The sequence below is a fragment of the Dendrobium catenatum genome, unplaced genomic scaffold, assembly GCF_001605985.2.
Source record: "Dendrobium catenatum unplaced genomic scaffold, ASM160598v2 fragScaff_scaffold_459, whole genome shotgun sequence".
Taxonomy (NCBI): Eukaryota; Viridiplantae; Streptophyta; class Magnoliopsida; order Asparagales; family Orchidaceae; genus Dendrobium; species Dendrobium catenatum.
In genome coordinates this window covers 980,877-1,002,777 of record NW_021318921.1, presented here as the reverse complement: position 1 = coordinate 1,002,777, position 21,901 = coordinate 980,877, and the positions used below count along the sequence as shown (strand labels likewise).

General features: G+C 37.8%; 2 protein-coding genes across 2 annotated transcripts; both read left to right on the top strand.

Moving 5' to 3' along the window:
- Positions 1-897: 897 nt before the first annotated feature.
- Positions 898-16,885, top strand: LOC110112569. Its single transcript, XM_020844835.2, has 5 exons — positions 898-1,129; positions 1,233-1,306; positions 6,832-6,967; positions 8,461-8,772; positions 16,403-16,885. The coding sequence occupies exons 1-5, from the start codon at positions 1,007-1,009 to the stop codon at positions 16,673-16,675; spliced, it is 918 nt and encodes a 305-aa protein (XP_020700494.1). The 5' UTR covers positions 898-1,006; the 3' UTR covers positions 16,676-16,885.
- A 537-nt stretch (positions 16,886-17,422) lies between these two features.
- On the top strand, positions 17,423-21,600 carry LOC110112617 (putative pumilio homolog 8, chloroplastic). The gene is made up of 5 exons (XM_020844905.2): positions 17,423-18,639; positions 19,133-19,295; positions 20,498-20,661; positions 21,008-21,266; positions 21,333-21,600. Exons 1-5 carry the CDS (start codon positions 17,657-17,659, stop codon positions 21,438-21,440), a joined length of 1,677 nt encoding a protein of 558 aa, XP_020700564.1. The 5' UTR covers positions 17,423-17,656; the 3' UTR covers positions 21,441-21,600.
- The last annotated feature ends 301 nt before the right edge of the window (positions 21,601-21,901 follow it).

Genomic DNA, 21,901 nt, shown 5'->3' with positions numbered 1-21,901 from the left:
TTTTACAGACAATCAAGTGATTAAGGTAGCAAAGGGTTGGTTCTCAATGGTTATCATGCTAATTTAGTTTTTTCTATGTTTGCATAGATCAGTAATTGTTTATCCTTATTTTAGAGACACAAATTTAATAAAAAAGAAGATAGGTCCCTCACACCAATATTTTGGATTGAGTGGTCTAGCCTAGATTTAGTTGGTCAAATGCTTTTAATAGATTAGTTCTCTTAAGATTGAGTCTTCGTATGAGACGGTTTTTTTACTGCTTCTTGAAGCAGCTATTTAGTATAAAATAATTAAATTTTATACTAAATAGCTGCTTCAAGAAGCAGTAAAAAACCCGTCACAAACGAAGCCTGAGTTGTCATGAAAGATGATCAATATTATTATGAACATGATCAAATCGTGATGGTGGATCAATCGTAGCATAAATTTTAAATTTGAATTTCATAGAAATATGTCAATGACCAGATTCAAGTTTCATAAACAAGATATCGTTTGATCCTCTTGTTAATCTTGTGAAATTTCTTGTTAAGTTTCAAGTACATGATTTGTGCTTCTTCTAACCCGTATGAATCACTTATGGACTCTGGTCTTGCTTAGTTCATCGCTAAATTTGAAATTTGAATGATGTTGTATTTAATTTTGAAAGTTTTCAATTCCAATACATATTCAATTAAATACATTTTTAATGAATTATAAATAATATACTGTATTAAATAACTCAAAATATATTTTAATAAATGCTCTCTAAAAAAACCTATATATTTTTAGCTTTGAATCTGAAATGAATAAAAAATAGATGATGGGAAAATAATAATTTAATGCTGAATTTACCTTCTACGTGTTATAAAAAAAGATGCGATGCGTACTCACCTAAATATTTTATGAACGCGCCCACGAGCCGCTCACCTCAACAAAAGCTTTTTTAACCTTTTTTTTTTTCTTCCTCCTCTGCTCAGGTTTCTCGGTTAATCTGTCCGTCTCGATACGGAAAAAGCAGGAGAAGAGAATGGAGAGGAGCACGCCGGTGAGGAAGACGCACACCTCGACGGCAGATCTGCTGTCCTGGTCGGAAACGCCACCGCCTGCCGATCCTCCGGCGCCGGATTACTCCGCTCGCCGTTCTCACATGGTATCACACTCCCATTTTCGGGAATTCGCGTTGGAATGTGGCGCGTTTGCTTGGGTTTGGTTATTTTCTTTGGTTTTGACTGTTGGGAAACTTATTCTTACAGCCGTCGAGTGGGATCAGCCCTGCGTTGTTCGGGGGGAAGATGACTGAGGAGGAGGTGGAGAGTGTCAACAAAAGGTGAGATCGATCTTTTGTTTTCTTTCGATTTTTTGGTATTCATTTTGGTTGTAATGGGTCGATAGAAGTGTTTTTCATAGTGCACTATTGCTTTATCTGCTTTTCATTTTGTCCTTGAGGGCATAGTTTTTATCGATCTATGTGATTCATTAGTCTGATTTGAGGCACCCACTTGGATTTTAATCATTTTCTTTTTTTAATAGACTTGGTATTTTGAGAATGCCTTTCGATTTCTTCTAATCCTTTTCGAGTGGTGAGCGAGGCATTGCCCGGTAACTCGGTACTGGTCTGTTGAGGCCATTGGATGAATATTTTTGGGCTCTTTTCATTTTGAGCTGCCAATTATTATTATTGGATGAAGGCATGCTCGCTTCTTGAAGATTAAATATCTCTCGACTGGTAACGTTATGAAGCTCGAAATTCAGTATTCTTTGGAAAATTTGATCGAACTGTGTTGCTCCAGTTCTTTTTTCTCTTGAAACGTTGGTCTAAAGAGAACACAAGCATTACCCTAATTTAATTTGTGTATGCGAAGTTGCGAACACTCGGTTTCTTGCTTTTATCGTATACTTAAACAGCTACTCCTGGTCTTTTCTCCTCAACTTGATGATTTTGCTTTACTAATTGACATATTGTAACCTTAGGCAAGGGCCGGAAGGCCGTCCACTGGTTTGCTTTTTTATAATTTTACTGATACGTTTATTTGAAAATATATATATATATATTTTTAAATTTTGAATTAATGAGATGCAAAGATGCTGATTATATGCAACTTGAACCATCCTGATTTTACGGAACCCTGGAATTCTTCTCATTATTCATGTGTTTCAAAATTGAAAAGTATCTTTCATAATATAAACCCTCATGCTTGCTCGCAACCTTGAACTCTCCAAATTCCAAATGCCTGTGCATGAACTCATATGGTCAAGTACAAATGTATCCGTTAATTTTAAACGAAGTGCTGGCTTTCGTTTTTTTGAAGCTTTGCATAAAGCATTCAACAACTAAAAAGACTTACAAAAGGCAAAACGCCCTTAGTATGAAAAAAAAAAAAGCCAATCCTCCCCAAGGACATCAAAAAAGTCCTGAAGAATAGTATTGCTAATCCTATCCTAAAAGACCATAAAAAGTTGCAATTTAAAACCCTTTGGGCACAAAAATGAGCTGCTTGGTTAAATCTCCTAGGAACGTGAGAGAATATAACATTGTGAAATGACCAAGTCAGTTAAGGTCGTCACTATCCATCAAGAGTCCCAAATTCTTTTCTTTTTGAGCTTTTGTAGATGTTTGATCACACACACAATGTCACCTTATATAACAACGCCTCGCATATGGATCATCCAATCTTTAAGGATCCAGCCTATGTGGAGCATAGCTTGAAACTCAACATGCGTGCTATCCCATTGTTTGACTTGCCAACCAACAACATTAATAGGCTCACGTTGATCATCCCTAATAATGATTCCGATTCCACCAGAGTTAGAGCGAAGAAGTGCTCCATCCACATTGATTTTCAACCAATATGGAGGGGGAAAGTACCAAGGAGAATCATGTAACAGCCCTTAGGGCTGAGTAGTACACTAATACTCCTGAGAGGAAAGAAGAATCTTGTGGGAGATGGCGTCAAGCATCCTGGCTGCCATAATAGAAGGTGTACTTGTTGGTTTCCCATGCTTTTTGGCATTTCTATTCCTCCAGTTTTGATAGACAAAACAACAATATGCTTGAGCCCAGCACCTAGAATTCTTAGTGGCATTCATAATACCCTCCTGCAGATCATGGAAGCAATTAAATCAGAGGGTAAGTGCAGGCTTTCATGCAAATACATTTGGTATGAGAATATTTCTAGTTTAATTTCTTAAGAATTTATTAGAATCTCATAAGTTGCATCCTAATAGTTTGCAGCTTATATGATACACTCTTCCTTGCCATTTATTGTTCATCTAGAGAAATAAGAACTGTGATAGGGTAATTGAATGTTCATCTCTTTTAAAGTCATAGAATGACAAATATGGGGTGTTTATGGATTAGAATAAGGCTTCCTATGCCCACAAAGTTGACATATTTTTAATGTATATGTTTACATCAATACACGAAAGTAAGCAATCCGCTGCAAAACAAGCAAAATCCGCCGCATAATATGCTTTGTGGCGGATTAGCGGCTGAATAAATTTCGACGCTAAAAGTTGCATCGAAAAAAATATTTACGTCGGACATAATTCATCACAAATATTTTGCGGTGGATTTACGTCAGTTTTATGACGTATTTAAACTTCAAAAAAATGACGTGCACGTTATAGCAAGTTGCCGCAAATAACGACAGATTTATGACAGATTTGAGGAGTTATGATAGTTATTTTCGCCGCAATTTACATCATCGCTACAATGTATGATGAAGATGCTTTGTATTATTGTTTGCGGCGGAATTTTCGCTGTAAATCCGCCGAAAACCTGCAGCATAAAAAACACCTTTTTATTAATTGTTCAGCTTTTCAACAATCACAATCATAGCAATTTTAAAGCAGTAGTTAATAATGCTAATATTTCATCAAACACTGCTAAAATGAACATATTGCACAAACTATTCTATAATCACAATCTAACTGCTAAAATAAACAACCTCAATTCAATTGCTCTACAATAATATAACACTGTTACAATAAACCTAGTTCTTATACATCTGAAAAGAAAAAATGCATAAAAAATTTAAGATAATCTAAGCAGAATATGTATTCTCACTATCATGCTCGGTCGATGCAGGCGTAGATTGATTTACACTAATATTTTCTCTTAATCTCTGAAGCTCATCTAGTATCTGCATGTGCATGTTCATTTATAATTTTTGGATATGTTCTAGCTCAACCATCAGGTTTGTCACCTATTGGGTATATAAACTCTCTTATTTATTTGCAGAGTAGCTGGAGGCACAAGAGGACTGTCCCTCGTACGCACAGATCTACGAGCTTAATCCATAAACTCGTCGCTTCCGCATTTCTCCTACTGCCTGCGAACAAGTGCAGTAGTAAAAAATATATGCTAAACTCCTAGATGATCCCTCACCAACTACAACTTGCCTCTCTTGAAGCCATATATACTTATCTTACAAAACATAATATAAGATTAATTATCGTATAATCGTCACTTACAATATTTCTCTAAGTGTACTTGCATAGGCCCTTGCTTATTCGTCCACCCATTGCTAGTCCTTCTGGCTCTTGTAGGTGTGATTGTGCAACTCAACAGCAGTGGGTTCTTTATCCAATAACTCCTTCTGCAATATACTTAGATTAGCATGCATAACCAAATAAATTATTAAAATATATAATATTTTTACTAATTGTCACCCATGCTCAGTGTGTGAAACTGAGCCTCTAGTATGGAGGGAGCTACCTCCTAGGCCCCTGACGTCAAAAACTCAATTCTGTTTATTCTGCTCCCTCTTATTTGTATAATCTGGGCTGCCCCAAGCACTATTAAGGCCGGCCCATACATTCTCTCCAATCCGGAGAGGTTGCTTGCTTGTCCTCCTGATGCATGTGAATATATTTTTGATGCAACCTAAAAAAATTAAGTTTGCAAACTAAAGACTTCATTTCAATAAAACATAAACAAACACTGATAAAATAAAATAATGCTATTATATCACACAATAGCTTAAACAAACACAAGGCACACAACACAACACCAATTTCAACTCGTAACGAAATGACACCTTACAAGTTATAAAAGTTTCGAGAATAAAGATATTTGTGGAATGTGAACCAAATAGGGAAGAATTAGATAGAAGTCCGAGACAAAGTTTAGAAGATAGGGAGGTAGAAGAAAATAGCTCGCAAGTTATTTAAACCCGTAGTTTTTACTTTCCAAATATTCTTCACAATCTCTCTCTCTCTCTCTCTCTCTCTCTCCAAAACTCCACAAAGAGACCAACCAACTTTTATAGGTCGCCAACCATCGCCAGACTTCCTCCTGACCATTGTCGGACCATCGCCTGGACTTTTACCTGGTCGCCAACCATCACCAGACTTCCGCCCGACCATCGTCGGACCACCGCCTGGCCACCGACTCTCGCCGGACTTTCATCGACCTTTGCCAAACTTCTATCCGACGGCTAACTGTCACTGGACTTGTGTCTGACCATCATCAGATCACCACCCGGCCGCCAATAGCCGCCTTACTTCCACCCAACCGCCAACTATCGCCAAACTTCCTCCCAACCATCGTCAGACCACCGCCCGACCTCCGACCACTGCCAAAATTCCACCTGGCCGCCGCCGTCGAACTTCCGCCCAACCTTCGTCGGGCTGCCTCCCAGCCGTCGACCGCCGTCGGACTTATGCCCTACCATCGTCGAATCATTGCCCGTCAGTTAAACTTCTATGCTGACGCAATCGGACTTCAACCCGATCGTCACCTGACCTCTGCCCAACTCTTCAAACTAATATAATTCGACCTCCTCTAAGTCGAGGGAAATGCCAACATTTGTAATTCACTTAAATTTAGTAGAATCGTTTTCACCTTGGTGAGGCCCGTGATTTTTCCCTCTTCGAATTTTTCACGTAAAAAAGATAAGGCATTTTACTACTCTTTCTATTTGCGTGTTGTATATCCGTGCATCGCTAAGACGAAAAGTTTACTCACTCTATCGCTGCGAATATTCTAGCCCCGCAACAATACTCTTGGAGATTTAAGTCCATTTTAGTTTCTTATTTCATCAGTTATGTTTAAGGAGTGTGCTAGATTAATGATTAAATTGTCTTTATTCAATCTAAGGGCTTGGGATGTTTATTTTCTTTATCTTTATTATGTTTTCTTTCTTGTGTTTGGCTTGAGAGATTTGATGTTTTTTTTTTTGTGGTGAGAATTGGTATACTTGTGTTTTAGGAAGTATTCTAGTGCCTCATTTTATTTATACGCCTTTGTTCCTTATCTATAGTGAAGCTGATCATCTTTCTCTTTCTCTCTCTCAACAATGAATATAGGCTATTAGTTTAAACAAACTACTGAAATTTTGGTTGGTTTTTTGATGTCTTGTTTCTTTGTTATTACTTCAGCATTCATTGTTGTCGCTCTTAAATGGCGCTTCAATAAAAGAAGTGGTTTTTTCCTAACAATCTCACGCACTAGGTTCATGATGTTTTCAACTGTTAATGCTTGGCTTTTCTTTTGAAGATCTCACAATGTGAAATGGATGTCCATGGTTCCTTGATGCATTTACGTGAAATTTGTCAGCGGCCTGCTGGTCCATTTTTCATTTGAGCGTGTAATGAGTACTTGCAGCTCTTGCGGTTTGATGTTTATACTGTTTCTTTAGAAATGAAGCTGAGGTTTCTGATCTTTTTTCCATTGTGCTGTGTTGTAACGCACTGGTTTCTAATAATTGAAGCTTGTATAACTGATGAACTGATGCTAATGCTTATGCTTTCTAAAAGTTATGATGGCGGGTTTTGTTTAGTTATTACTGTACTAATCAATTGCTATTCAGTACTTTTGCATACTCTAACATTTTGTTTGTGGAGTAATAGGAAACCTTGCTCTGGTCCCAAGTTAAAAGAGATGACCGGTAGTGGTATCTTTGGGGTTGACAACGAAGATGGTGTATCAGAGTCGGGTAGTTCATTGGCAAATTCTAGTAGCAGAACATGTGTAAGAATTTATCAGGTAATTTGTCTATCATAAAGTGCATCGATTCTCTTACTTTCGATTTAATATCAGGGAATTAATTGGGCCGTGACATTTAGCGCTGTTTTTTAATGGTTATATATCATGTCAAACTTAAAGGTGCAACTTAAAACTTGTCGCAAGTATCACATGAGCATGGTAGGATAGAAAAATTTTTATATAGGGGCACAGCGCAGAAATAGCTATAGGTTACAAACGAATATAAGCAACAGAGGGGGTGATAATGAAGTCTTTTCAGGGAATAAATTCTGGAAATTTTAGATGACCATGTCCCCTGAAGCTAGCCTCAGCTCTGCCACCGGATATAATTGATTTGAGGGTTGTTTGGTATACTCATATCTAAAGTTCATTGCATTCTAAATTTTTAATGACATACAGTGAGATGTGATTCCCAACCTCGATTGTATCCTCTCACATCTTTTGATTTATCCTGAACAGAATCCTACCCCACTATGATCTTTGATTTCCTCAGAAATCTTTTCATATCGATTGATTTAACCCACAACAGTATCCTTTCATTTTCAAGGACTATATATTACTGGCATTAGTTGAGTTCAAGAATAGCAGCTGAGCTGTGAGAGGGACCAAACCCCACCTGAATTGGTTGAGAGGAATTGTTGGCACAGTTGCACTGCCCCTTGTGCTACTATAGTAGTAGAAATGAAGAAATATGTATATGAGGGTTGGTTTGGGAGGTGAGAATATGTTTAGTGAGGAAGGATCATAAGAGTTGTAGCTCATTGATTAAGTGTGGAGGAGGTAGTGGTAAATGATGGAATTTACCAATATAGGTTGAATGAAGGCTTTGTAGTCCTATTTCCATTGTTTGCGGTGCTGCTAGGGTGGTTGAAAATGATGAATGAAAACAGAAGAAGATGAAGAGGAGGTTTAGAAGGTATGAATCGGTTGATGGTGGAAGTAGGAATGAGTAAGGGGGATCTAGGATTTCTGCTAGATCATTTGAGATAGTTTGTCAAGATTTTTGTGAGAATATAGATTGGATACCTATGGTATGGTGGAGTAGCAAAGTTGTACTCTTTATGGGCAAATTCAGAATAGAAATTAAGCTTGCCACTTGAGAAACATTATTCATGTTATGCATCATACATGTTAATTTCATTCAAAGTTGATTTGCATTCTTGAAAGGAAAAAGTGTAGTTTTATGTAGAATTCACTATTATTTGAAAATGATGCTGTATTTTGAATTAATATGCTCTCTTAATCCGACTAAAGCAAAGAGCTACAATTTCTGAAAAGGATTGTACAGATTTCTTCTATTTTTCATGAATGGATTTAGTGACATTTCTATGAAACCCAGCGAGTATAAATTGGATTTAATTTTCATGTTATGAAGACACTCACAAGCCATGCAATATTACATTTACTCATTTTGGTTTTCTAGTTCTATATTCCTTTATTTTTTGCCATCAAATGAATCTGCCATGCTGAAGTTCGATACCTTGTTTCTTCAGCAAGCAACAAGCGGCATCAGTCAAATCTCATTTAGTGCTGAGGAGGGTGTTTCCCCAAAGAAACCAATCTCACTTCCAGAGGTGGCAAAGCAGCGAGAATTAAGTGGAACTCTTGAGAGTGAAGCTGATGCTAAAGTGAAGAAACAACTATCTGATGCAAAGAACAAAGAACTAAGTGGGCATGACATCTTTGGTCCTCCTCCTGAGAATCCTCCCAGGCCTTTAGCTGCACGGAATTTAGAACTGAAAGGTCAGCTGGACTTTGGTGAGCCCACACTGCGCAGCATACATACATCAGTAAAGGTCTCTAATGTAAGTAGCATGATTTCTATACTTTATTTTAATTTGCTTCTATTCTTTTTAAATATTTGAGCTCACTGTTTCCATCATTTGCTATCCTAGATGCGATCATGTTTTTTTAGTCTTTCATGGAGTGCTCTGTAAAGTAGCTATATGTGTAACACAAAATTACAAGAGTCTAACTTAGTGGTTGTAAAATTTGTTTTTTACCTCAGAATTCTTATGTAATGCTTGGTTATTTTTTTTGGCATATATTAATAAATTATTGTAGGCTTTCTGTTTTATATTTTACGTGGATTCATTTTTAGTATCTCCATACTATTCTAGAGAAGTTATCCCATAGGTTTCCTTCTCTATCGCTAGCACGAAACACCTTTCAACTTCCTTTTTCATTTTTTTTGTCTTGGAATCAAAATGTCTTTATTAGATAAATGTCTTCAAAGATTTTGGATCCATCTGATCATGTTATGATGGTTTTTGAACTTGTATTATGTTCAATTTTTCATGCAAGATGATAGTTTGATTTAATTTGGTTTTAAATTTATTTTCTTTTGGTTTGATTTGATTTAAAATTTATTAATAATATAAAAGATACTGTAGGTTATCATCTTAGCTTTGGAATTTCGGGTTCATAGGCCTAGATGTAGAAATATACTAGTTGTAAAAGTGGTTCAAAGTTGGATACTTTCAAGCTGTTAGCGGAGTTTAATGGTGGTGGCTGCGATAAATGATAACAACAATGCTGGCAGCTATGATAAACCTGAGTGCAATGGCTATGAAAAGCCCGAAGGTGGCGGTTATTGCAAGCCTTGAAGACAGTGACAATGGTAAGCCCAAAGATGGCAGATGCGTCTAACTCAAGGGTGGAAACTATAGCAGACCTGAAGGTTGTGACTGTATCAGGTTCAAAGGCAGCGATAACGAAAAGCCAATGGGTGGTATTTATGGTTGACTTTGAGACAATAGTTGTAAGAAGGTTGAAGCAGAAACAACGATGTAATCAATATGGAAAACAATGGTAGGGTTGAAGGTGATGGCAATTTTAATAGTAAATTAATATAACAATAGACCTAAAGTTGATGAATGCAATGGCAATAATTCTATAGGTGATAATTGTAACAATATTGAACCTAAGGGCAACTGTGGCAACAAATCTGAGGATAATGTTGCAACAAGTTTAGAGATGATAATGGTGATTATTCATATGATAAATTCGTGGAATGGATGACATGCATTGATATCAAATGAACATCAGACGTACCACCTCAGGCTAGCATTGACAAGATCTCTGTGGCGCATCATTGATTACTACAATGAATGTGTGCTTTCATCATCAACATCATTGGAAGCAGTAGATAGTAACATATCATCAGTATTAGCATTAAACACGTTCCATCATAGTGAACAACATCACATATGTTATCTATGAGCAGCACATGTGATTATCAACTAATGTGACATCCATCACGACAAAGATTGATGGTCCAAGCACTTTCTATTTCTACGTTTCGAGTCAAAATTCAATCATATTCAACCGCTTTTTGGATATCAATACCAACAGCCCCTTGGGATTGTGATAAGTCTCCTGCTGTGAGTAGGAGCCAACCGAACCTAGCGGCTTCTCTGAGCAGAAGTTTTCAGTCAGATTCAGCAGAACCGGACAGAACAAACAGGTAAGGAAGTTCGACCCCCTTATGGGGCCCAGAAAATGTTTAAGTCAATATGTGAGGAGTGAAATAGAGGGAGACATAATAAGAAATGTTTTAACTAAAATTGGGGAAAAATTATTTAGGGAAACAGAATGGTAGGGCGACCAACCACTATGGGAGGTTTTATGGGCAACATTAGGGGAGTTTTATGGTGGAGGTGGTAGGGCGACCAACCATTATGGGAGGTCTTATGGGCAAGGGAGTATGGACAACCAGAGGTGGACAAACCAAGCAATGGAGATTGGTAATGGGAAGCGAATGGAAGAAAGGTGAGATTCCCATCCTCGATACACGCGGGGAACCACTGACGAGTGAGGAAGTTGGTGTGGAGATGTGAGGTGACAAAGTTGAAGATGCCGGTGTTTGAAGAGGAGGATGCCCATGTGTGGGTACACCGGGTGGAGAGGTTTTTTGTGGTAAACTGATTGAGAGAGGAGAGGAGAAGCTTACATCTGCAAGGTTATGTCTAGAGGGAAAAACCCTCGCTTGGTTCCAATGGAGGGAGGTGAGATATCCGATCCGTTTGTGGGAGGACTTTAATGATTGCTTGTTGAAATGTTTTTTAGCCATTCTGTAAGGAGACCTACATGAGCAATTCCTTGCCTTGACTCAAGAGGGATCTATCATGGAGTACAGGGAGAGATTCAAGTTGATGTTGGAGAGGTTGTGGAGAATTTTGGAGGTGGTATTGGAGGGAAATTTCATGAAGGTCCTGGAGCCCGACATATGAGCGGACCTCTATTTGATGAGACCGAGGGGGTTAAAGGAGACAATGGAGCTAGCCCAAATATCAGGATATCAGAGACAGATGGAAAGGAGCAGTAAGAGCGGATTGCAGGAGGCTCTTACAGAAGTACCTCGACTTCACTGGCAGTCTGGCACTGAGGACCCAAACAATGTCATTTTAGCAGGAGGCACCAAGGGAGAATAGTGGGGGAGTTTGCACCGAGGCCAACTTTAAGCGCCTCATAGAAGCAAAGGTGCATGACAAAAGAGCAAAAGGTCTGTGCTTTCGCTATAATAAGAAGTATGCACCTGGCCATCAGTGCAAAGGATTGCACACAACAGGTCCTTATGGTTTGCAAGGAGGAGACTGACAGTGAGGATTTAGTGAAGGAAGCAGAAGAAGGATAGGATCACTTACACTTATATGTGGAAGAAATTTTCCTAAATTAAGTGGTGGGATTTACTACAAGTCACACCATGAAGGTGAGGGGGCAGATTATGGAGCAACCAGTGGTGGTCTTGGTGGATAGTGGGGTTACTTATATCTTCATCTCAAATTGGGTCGTGGACTAGTTGGGATTAAAGTTGGTGGATATAGGGAGCTTTGGAGTTATGATGGGAACATGAAATGTGGAGAGGAGTAGGGGTATATGTTGGGGGGTGATGCTGAAATTCCAGGGCATACAGTTAGGTGAGGATTTTTTTCCCTTAGATTTTGGGAGCACTGATATGATCTTATGGATGAAGTGGTTACTGACGATTGGGGAGATGAAGGCGGTTTGGAAATCTCTGATTATAGAGATTCAGGTGAAGGGGAAGAAGGTAGTGATGCTGGGAGATGCCAGCCTGTGCAGAATAATGGTTTCACTCAAAAATATGGTCAAGGCAAAATAGGGAGAAGGGCTGGGCTACCTTGTGGAGCTGGAAAGCCTGGAAAAGGTCTGAAACTCAAAGTCATTCGAGGTCCCTAATTGTGTACAACAACTACTACAATAGTTCTCTGAGGTGTTTCAGCAGCCTAACGGGTTATTGTCACCTCGGGAACACGAGCGCGCCATTACTTTGAAGTAGGGAGCGTCGCCTATCAGTGTCAGACCGTATTAGTACCCACATATTTAGAAGGATGGGATCGAGAAGCTCATCAGAGAGATGCTTGTGGCAGGAATTATCAAGCTTAGTGTGAGTTCTTTTTCCAGCCCCATGTTATTAGTGAGTAAGAAGTATGATAATTTGAGGTTTTGCATGAATTACGGTGCCCTAAACAAGGAAACTATGCTGGACAAATTTCCTACCTTGTAATGGATGAGCTGTTTGGAGCGATCATTTTCTCAAAGATTGACCTAAAGCCAGGGTACCACCATATCAGATGAAGCCTGGGGTTTTACACAAGACAATTTTCAGGACTCATGAGGGTCACTACAAGTTTTTGAGTATGCCTTTTAGCCTTACCAATACCCCAACCACTTTTCAGTCCCTTGAACCCTCCAACCCTAACTCAGAAAGTTCATCTTGGTATTTTTTGATAACATCTTGATCTACAGTTGTATGGAGGTAGAGCATGTGGGTTACATGAGGATTGTATTGAAGACTTTGAGATGGAGAACCAGTTGTATGCCAACCCGAAGAAATGTTCTTTTGCACAGCTACCAGTGGAGTACCTAGGACATATGGTGAGCAAAGAAGGGGTAGCAACGACTAGTCCAAAATTGAGGCTATGATTGACTGGCCTTACCTAAGAACCTGAATGAGTTGAGAGGGTTCTTAGGCCTCATCGGATACTATCGGAAGTTTTTGTGAGGGTATGGCATAATAACATGGTCATTGACTGAGTAGTTGAAGAAAAACAATTTCAATTGGGGGAAAGCAACGACACAGGCCTTCGAGCAGCTGAAGAAAGCCATGACCAGTGTGTTAGTATTAGCACTTCTGGACTTCAACAGTCCGTTTGTGGTGGAGATAAATACATAAGGATACAAACTAGGGGTGGTGCTCATGCAGGATCATCGACCACCCATTACTTATTTCAGTTAGATGCTCACTGTTAGGACGAGTCTCAAGTCCATATATAAATGGAAGTTGATGGAGATTCTCTTGGCCATCCAAAAGTGGCGATCTTATTTGTTGTGGCAATATTTTGTTATCAAGGTAGACCAGAGAAGTCTGAATTTTCTACTGGAGCAGAGGATGGTGATTGAGAAGCATCAGTGGTGGTTGTCCAAGTTGTTTGGATATGACTTTGAGATTTAGTATCACATAGGACTGAAGAAAGGCCATAGATGCACTATCACGGAAGATGGACAAGCCACATTTGACAACTATATTAGTACTTATGGTCCTATATTGGGAATCCCTGAGACAGGAGAGCGAATAGGATGAGAATCTGATGAAGATAAGAGTCTATTTGTTGCAGCACCCGGCTAGTCATCCTGGTTACACACTGAGGGGCGCGTAACTACTACATTAAGGGCAATTCATTTTACCGAGGGGGTTGGGATACATCCCCAAGCTATTGTAAGAGTTTCATGGCAATGCAGTCGGAGGACATTCAGGAACTTAGAAAATCCACAACCGGCTATCAGCGAAACTATACTAGGTGGGGATGAGCCGCGATTTAGAGGACTGAGTAGCCATATGTGATGTGTGCCAGAGGCATAAGTACTTAGCCATGATACCGGGAGGGTTGCTACAGTTATTGGGGATGAGGAGTAAACAACACAATGATGAAACAGACAAGAAAATAAAAGCAATGAAAAAATAAATGACATCGGGATTTAACTTGGAAAAATCCAAAATAGTTAAAAAATCATAGAGCCATACCATACCAAGAAATCCACTCTAAAAATGGGAAGAAATAATTACATATATATATATATATCTCTCTCTCTCTTATTGCTTCACTTCTCACATGCACAGTTCTCCTTATCTCCCAATACATAAAAAAAAAAGAGAAAGCCAAGTAAATAACCCCAAAGGACGCAACCCTTCAGAAAAACAAGAAAGAAAACCGTCTAGTCCGACTTGCAGCACTGCAGCGTCAGTTTGGTGCGATGTGATGTTTAAACCTTTGTCTTGATTGCTGTAGTGCTCAAGCTCATAGTGCTGCAGTGTCGTGCCTTCACCACTGCGATGCTTCGTTCTCTATCGCTCGGGAACATAGTGCCGGAGCGTTCAATTACATAGCGCCAAGGTATTGCACGAAAAAAAAGGGTGAAAGCACTCAAGCATAAGCAGGACCCCCTGTATCCCCCCAACAAGCAAGAAAAACTTTGAGGTTCGAGGCAACAAAATAACCTGATTGATCAACACAATCATATTCCACACATAACAACAACATCTAGCTCTGCCATAGAGGGTATGGGAGGAGGTGGCGATGGATTTCATCAAGGGGTTATCGCATTCGGAGAGATTTTTGGTGATACTGGTAGTAGTAGATTGTCTAAGAAAGTATGCTTACTTATCCCTCTGAAACCCTTACACTGTGGTCTTTGTGGCTACTATTTTCGTATGAGAGGTGGTGCGTTTGCATGGATTTCCAAAATCTATTGTGTTGGATAGGGCTAAGGTATTCCTTAACCACTTATGGAAGGAGTTGTTTCATTCACAGAAGACAGTCCTCAGAAGAAGCACAACATACCTTCCCCAGATAGATGGCTAGACCGAGGTGGTCAACATAATTGCAGAGACCTATTGGAGATGCTTTGTCTCAGATATGCCAAAGAGTTAGGCCAAATAGATTGTTTGGGCTCAATATTAGTACAACATCTCATACCATGGGAGAGATCCACCTCATTTGATTCATTATGGACATAAAACTATAGTAGTATCCAATGTAGATCAATGCTTAGAGTAGAAGGACAGAGTACTATCTAAGCTCAAGGGACATCTGTTGAGGGCCCAACAGATCATGAAACGGAAGGCTGATGAGCACAGAAGAGAAGTACACTTCGAGCTTGGATATACGGAGTACTTGAAGATGAGATCCTACAAGCAAAAGATACTAGCCAAGAGGAGGAATGAAAAATTGTCCCTACGATACTTTGCACCTTATGAGATTTTGGAACACATTGGAACAGTGGCCTATTGATTAGGGCTACCTCCTTCATTAGCATTACACCTAGTATTTCATGACTCCTAGTTGAGGCAGACGATAGGAAATCACACACTGTCTTCATTACCCGTGATTTCGACAGAATATATGGATGTCATTTTGGAACCACTGTGAGTAGAAGGGGTGCACCGAGGAGAGACTGGGTTGCATGAGGTACTAATCAAGTGGAATGAATTGCCAGAGCACGAAGCTACATGGGAACTATACAAGATTATTAGAAGATAATTTCTATCCTTTCACCTTCAGAACAAGGTGCGTCTTTGGGTAGGTATTAATGGAGTATTGTTATGTATCCTGATGTGAATAGGAGCCAGTCGAACCCAGCGACTTCTCTAGGTTGGAGTCTTTCGTCGGGTTCAACAAAACTGAACCTAGCAGATAGGGAAGGGGGGTCGGCCCTCCTTGTCGGGCTAAAAAAAATCTTTAATTCAATATGTGAGGAGAAATAGGAGAGATAATTATGAAGGTTTTAATTAAAATTAGGGGAAAATTATTTAGGAAAAGAGATCCAAATTGAAACCAAATGTACATATTTTACTAAATTGAAACCAGATTGAACTTGCAATCAATTCTGTTGATTTTATTTGTTTTTTAAGCAGAAGCGTTTTTCTATCGGTCTGCCTTTCCTAACGTCCCATAAGTAGACGTAATTAGTAGCAAATTATACACATCAAATTTCGTATATAAAAGTGTGTGTTGGGAATGTACGCCCCTTGTACACATCAAATTGTACATACAAGTAGTATGCATCCACCCATACACACACCTCGACACACCTAAACCGCACATAGATCTCCTTGCATAGTCTCATATGAACTTCTTCCCATAAAAAGTGATTATATTCGTCATTTAGGCTTCCTTTCTGTCGGCTTTCTTTCTGCTTGAACTAAAAAGCTGTTTTAAGAAGCAGAAAGAAAGTCGTCCCAAACGAAGCCTTAGGCTTTATTTGAGACGACTTTTTTACTTTTACATATCTAAAAAGTTGCTTTAAGAAGTAGTAAAAAACAGTCCCAAACGAAGCCTTAGAAATATAAAATGAACCTATAATGCCCCCATGATAGCATGCTCGTATTCTTTTCTCATATTCTTTTCCCTTTAGCCTGCTGGAGGCCAAAGCAACATAACGTTGAGCGAGGAGCCCGTGGACAAAACAGCAAAGAAAATCCACAACCAGAAATTCCAGGAGCTAACTGGCAATGACATTTTTAAGGGCGATACGGCGCCGACATCAGCAGAGAAGCCACTGAGCTCTGCAAAGCTGAAAGAAATGAGCGGCAACGACATATTTGCCGATGTTAAGGCAGCCTCTCGTGACTACTTTGGAGGGGTCAGAAAACCTCCAGGTGGTGGAAGCAGTATTGCTCTCGTTTGATTTCTAATTTCAGATATTTTTCATCTCCCCTATCGGCTTTCTAATCTTTAGTTTCGTTTTGGTGATGATTTGGGTGTTCTATTAGATCTTGTTTTCAGAATATCTGTACTTTGATTATTACTTCTTTGCCTCTCTGCTTGTCTCTGTGTGTGCTTGCTAGGAGATTTAGTTCAACTGTTTTAATGAGCTGATGCATGTGGATGTTTTCTATTCATCATTTTCCTGTTTTTTTTTTTTTTCTTGCTTGAAAAATTTTGACATCAAGATATTTGGTTTAAAAGAGCTATTTATATTTTTTTGAACAATTAAATTCATATATTTATGTATGTCATGATAGAATAATCAATAATTTATAAAAAATAATTATGTATTTAAGTATGTGATGATCAAATCAATCATTATTTATCAAAAATAAAAAAAATATATAGGATGATGTATCAATCGAAATAGATATAAAAAATTGCTTTGTTCAAAATTGAAGAAGCTGGTTGGGGCTTCAGTAAAATTTTAGCGAAAAAAAAGAAATAAATAATTTTTTTTTATTAAAAAATTAAACAAAATGAAACCTCAATTTTGATCGATCTAAAAATTTCGAGTTGGAGATTCTGCAAATTAAAATTTCGTGAAATTAAACAGCCATTTTACTCTTTCAAACATCCGGACTGGAAAGTTTTTTTAGTTTGGGAAAAATATCCGGACTGGAAAGTTGATCAGCTCAAGGGATCCACCGAAGCTCGTCGCGTAAAAAGCGATCCGTACTCCAGCCCTTCTTCGTTTTTTTTTAAATTCGAAATTATCACATCTTCTGTAATTACAAAACAAACCCCAAGAACTAATCACAAGTTTATAAATACAAACCCATTAACTCTCTCTTTCTCTCAATTTCGATCTGAAGAAGCTCTGTATCGAAAGAATCCTTCGCCACCTTAGTCGCCTCTGTCGATCATCGCCAATCCCCGTTCACATTAAACGGAGGCGGAGATGGAGAATTTCTTCGATGAACTCCTGAACGATGATTCTCAACCCACATCGGCGCCACAATCCGCGACTTCTTCCGGAAATAGTGGGATTGCCATAGCCAAACCCAACTCTGCATCCAGGCTATTGGATCCTCCCATCGCATATGGCTATAAGTATGGCAGCGACATTGCTGGATTTTCTGAAGCATCATCCTGCTGTTCGAGCTCCACCCCATTCGTCCCTTCCCAGACGGAGGCCGAACTCCGGTCACCGGATTTTGATTTCCTTCCTCATAATGCGGTGGGGAAGGAGATGGATTACATTAGGCTTCAACAGAGACTTCAGGCTCTGCAGATTCAAGAGGGGATTGCTGGAGATCACTCTGCTGCGGCTGGAAACTTGCAGTGTTCTTACCCAATGTGGCGTCAATCTCAATCCCCTACAGCTTATTATTCCAATGCTTTAAATCCCAATAAGGCGATCAATGTAACGGCAAGCCAAAATGGATTTGCTCTGAACGAAAATACCCTAAACTTGCTCAACACGCAGGCTTCCTCTGTTAGAGTTCCAAGGAACACCGAAGTTTGTGGGTGTGAGGATAGTTTTATCATACAGGGGAATGACATTTCTTATGCTGAAACTAATGCGATTGGGTTTGGTAGAGAGCGGAGCTTGCCTCAGATTGATGCTCATATGGATGCCATGATTCGTCTAAGACGAGTCGATTCTTTTCCTGATGTGAAAAGGTCCATCTATCATATAGCCAAGGACCAAAATGGCTGTCGTCTTCTGCATCAAAAGATTGATGAAGGGAATGCTTATGAAATCTCTGCCATTTTTAATGGGATCATTGGTCATGTGGTCGGGTTAATGGAGAACGGTTGTGGCAACTATCTCATTCAGAAGTTGATTGGCATCTGCAACGACCAACAGAGGATAAGGATTGTTCAAATGCTAACAGAAGACCCAAATGTGTTTATTAGGGTCGCTCTAAACACGCACGGGTAATTCTTTTTTCTTTTTGTAGCCACGTATTCATTGGGAATTTCAAACATTTCAAGTCTAGTTGCCTCAACGCAGCTCACTTTGGCCTCTTGGTTGGCGGCTTTGGCTATCAACTAAGAAGTTTTGAGTTTGAGTCTTATATATGGACTCCGAACGCAGAAAACAGTTCGAATAATCTGCGTATTTACTGTGTATTTGTAGATAAGCAGTAAATACTTAACAAATTCTCAGTTGTGAGTATTTGCTGAGTATTTGATGAGTTTTTACTGAGCATTTAGTGAGTATTTGCTGCGTATTTTAAAATAAGCATAAATACTCAACAAATAAGCAACAATCCGGACGATCCTCCACGTTAGGAGTCCGCACATAATAATTTCTGATATTTGTGTGAGTTTGACTAAATGTCCAAAAAAAAAAACAAGTTTGCCTCGTATGCTGGATTTATATTCATTTATTTGGAATTCCAACTGCAGTTCTTTTTAATTTCTTTAGGACAAGGGTTGTGCAGAAATTGATTGCTACTATTAAAACTCGATACGAAGCAAATTTGATTATTAAAGTTCTCATTCCTTCCTTCGTCAAACTTATCAAAGATTTAAATGGCAGCCATGTCATTCAAAGTTGTCTTACCTCTCTCACACTTGAGTATAACAAGGTATGCCTCTTTGTTTTCTATGAGCTTCAGAAAGAATGAATTTCCACTAGTATTATGCCTAACTTTTATATTATTCCATGTTTTGTTACTAGTTTTTATTACTCTTTTTTATGACATAAAATGCTTTGCAAAATCACTTGGTATGGTTATAAAGGCTTACACATGTTTTTTATGACATAAAATGCATAATTGTTATGCCATTTATCTACTTCTCAAAGTTTATGATTTATTTATTAATTTATCACTTTGAATTAGATCAACTTGAAACTGATTCGCTCAGACAAACTAGGTTTAGCTTAATTAAACAAAGTAAGCCAGATTAACCTCAATTCGGCTCTCTTTAAATTTTAGTTACTCTATTTGACCCAATTGAGGTTTTGTTTGGTACGGCTTTTTTGTCGTTTTCTAAAGCAGTTTTATAGTTCAAAATTTTTTTGAACTAGAAATTTGTGTACTAAAAAGCTGCTTTAAAAAGCAACAAAAAAGCTGCACCAAACGAGCCTGAGTTAGCCTTTGATTCAGTTCGGTTCAGCTCTTATTAGTCCAGATGAACTGAATTTAACTTCAATTCTCATAGCATTTCGACAAATTGTTCTGAGATATTTCAATCCTAAAACAACCAGATCGGATTTTTTTTTTTCTCAGCTTATAATTGACATGTCCAAACTTCTCATTGTCATTATGCATTTATATTCAACAAACTCAAATCATATCAACTAAAAACCTCCGAATCAACCCATTTTATCAATAAAAAAAAGTATGGTAACCTCATCAAATTCCATAATCAGAGAACATCAAACTACCCAAACAAGCCCATATAAAGCACTGCCCCAGTTAGAATAAGATTTTGTTTGGATCGGCTGCAGTTTTTTTATTTCGGTTGTTATAAAATTATTGTGGAAAGTTAATTTTTTTGAAAGCTGCTGTAAAAGTAGTTTTCTAGTACAAAATTTTTTTGAAAGCAATGAAAAAACAGAATTGTGATTGAGATCTTAAAGCAAAGTAGTTAGAAAGTTATCACAAACGAAACCTAAAACTCATTTCTATGTCAGATCTCATTTGTTGTTAACAAAAAACACATTTTGGAAAATATGATAAAAATGAAATTATCACATTTTATCATGAGTAGAATAATATTGAATTATACATTAATAAATATATTTTTTTTTAATCTCACAGCCATAGATCTTTATACTGTGCAGTTTATTTTTGATGCCGCTGCTAGGAATTGTGTTGATATTGCCAAGCATCGATATGGATGCAGAGTATTACATGCATGCATAAATCATTCTACTGGAGATCAACAAAGAAAGTTGCTGGCAGAAATTTCTGCAAATGGTCTTGATCTCGCCAAAGATGCCTTCGGGTAACTACATTGTTTTATTACAGTAATATTTTCCTGTATCATATATCTTTCAAGTTATCAATATAATTTGGCTTTCTTATAGCTTCTTAAATAAGCTTTTTAGTACAAAATTTTAAATTTTTGTACTTGAAAGCTGCTTTAAGAAGCAGTGAGAAAGCTTTCCCAAAAGAAGTCTTAGGCTTCGTTTGGGACGACTTTTTTGCTACTCGAAGCAGTTTTTTAGTACAAAAACTAAAATTTTGTACTAAAAAACTGCTTGAAGAAGCAATAAAAAAGCCGTCTCAAACAAAGCCTTAATAATTTTATCTTTGTTTTGTTAATAATCTATCCTAATTTGAAATTTCAGGAATTACACTGTACAATTCATACTCGATCTCCACAATTCAATAGCAAATGCAAATTTTATGTGCCAATTCAAAGGAAATTATGTAGATTTGTCAAAGCAAAAGTTCAGCAGCAATGTTGTTGAAAAGTGTATCGAAGTCTTTGAAGATGATGATCGAGCAAAGCTTATATTAGAATTGCTTTTCGCTTCAGAATTTAAAGAATTACTTGAAGATCCTTACGCAAATTATGTTATTCAAAGTGCTCTTACAGTTACTAAGGTAATTCATATCACCTTTCTTTTTTTTTTTTTATATATATTCTTTTAACAAATTTAAAATCCTCAGGATCCTCTTCTTCAGTCTTTAATTGTTCAAGCCATACGTCCTCATGCTGAAGAATTAAAATCTTGCCCATATTTCAAGCAAATTAATAAAATCATATCAAGAAATTGATGTGCAAAATTTTTTTTTTTTTCTGTTGGTAGGGATTTTGTTTGTTGAGAGAATGTTGTTGTCAGTTTAGAATTTAACAGAAATTGTTATGCAATTATTTTGGTGTAGGATGTAGATACAATGTTTTGCTAATGTGTAGTTATAATCAAGGCTTCGTTTGGATCAGCTTTTTTGTTGTTTTCTGAAACAGCTTTCTAAAACAGTTTTCTAGTACAAAATTTTCTTTAATTAAAAAATTTTATACTAAAAAGCTGTTTTAGGAAGCAGTATGAAAGCTGTCCCAAACAAAGCCTAAATATATATATGTTTTTTTTTAATATGCATTTGATAGTTTTATTTATATTGCAATTATTATTATTTTTTTTTCAACTTGTGCTTATTTTATAGGAGGTAAGCCTAAATTGGTTATTTCATGCGTTTTAAATGAAAAAAAGATTTTTTATGAGAGGTTCTATATGGTA

What these genes read in the sequence shown, in the direction of transcription:
- LOC110112569 (XM_020844835.2), top strand. Translation starts at nt 1,007, where the DNA reads ATGGAGAGGAGCACGCCGGTGAGGAAGACGCACACCTCGACGGCAGAT. An exon ending in CATGTGTAAGAATTTATCAG is followed by an intron (nt 6,968 to 8,460) that starts GTAATTTGTCTA and finishes TTGTTTCTTCAG; the next exon opens with CAAGCAACAAGCGGCATCAG. An exon ending in CATCAGTAAAGGTCTCTAAT is followed by an intron (nt 8,773 to 16,402) that starts GTAAGTAGCATG and finishes TTTTCCCTTTAG; the next exon opens with CCTGCTGGAGGCCAAAGCAA.
- LOC110112617 (XM_020844905.2), top strand. Translation starts at nt 17,657, where the DNA reads ATGGAGAATTTCTTCGATGAACTCCTGAACGATGATTCTCAACCCACA. An exon ending in CTCGCCAAAGATGCCTTCGG is followed by an intron (nt 20,662 to 21,007) that starts GTAACTACATTG and finishes TTGAAATTTCAG; the next exon opens with GAATTACACTGTACAATTCA. An exon ending in GTGCTCTTACAGTTACTAAG is followed by an intron (nt 21,267 to 21,332) that starts GTAATTCATATC and finishes TAAAATCCTCAG; the next exon opens with GATCCTCTTCTTCAGTCTTT.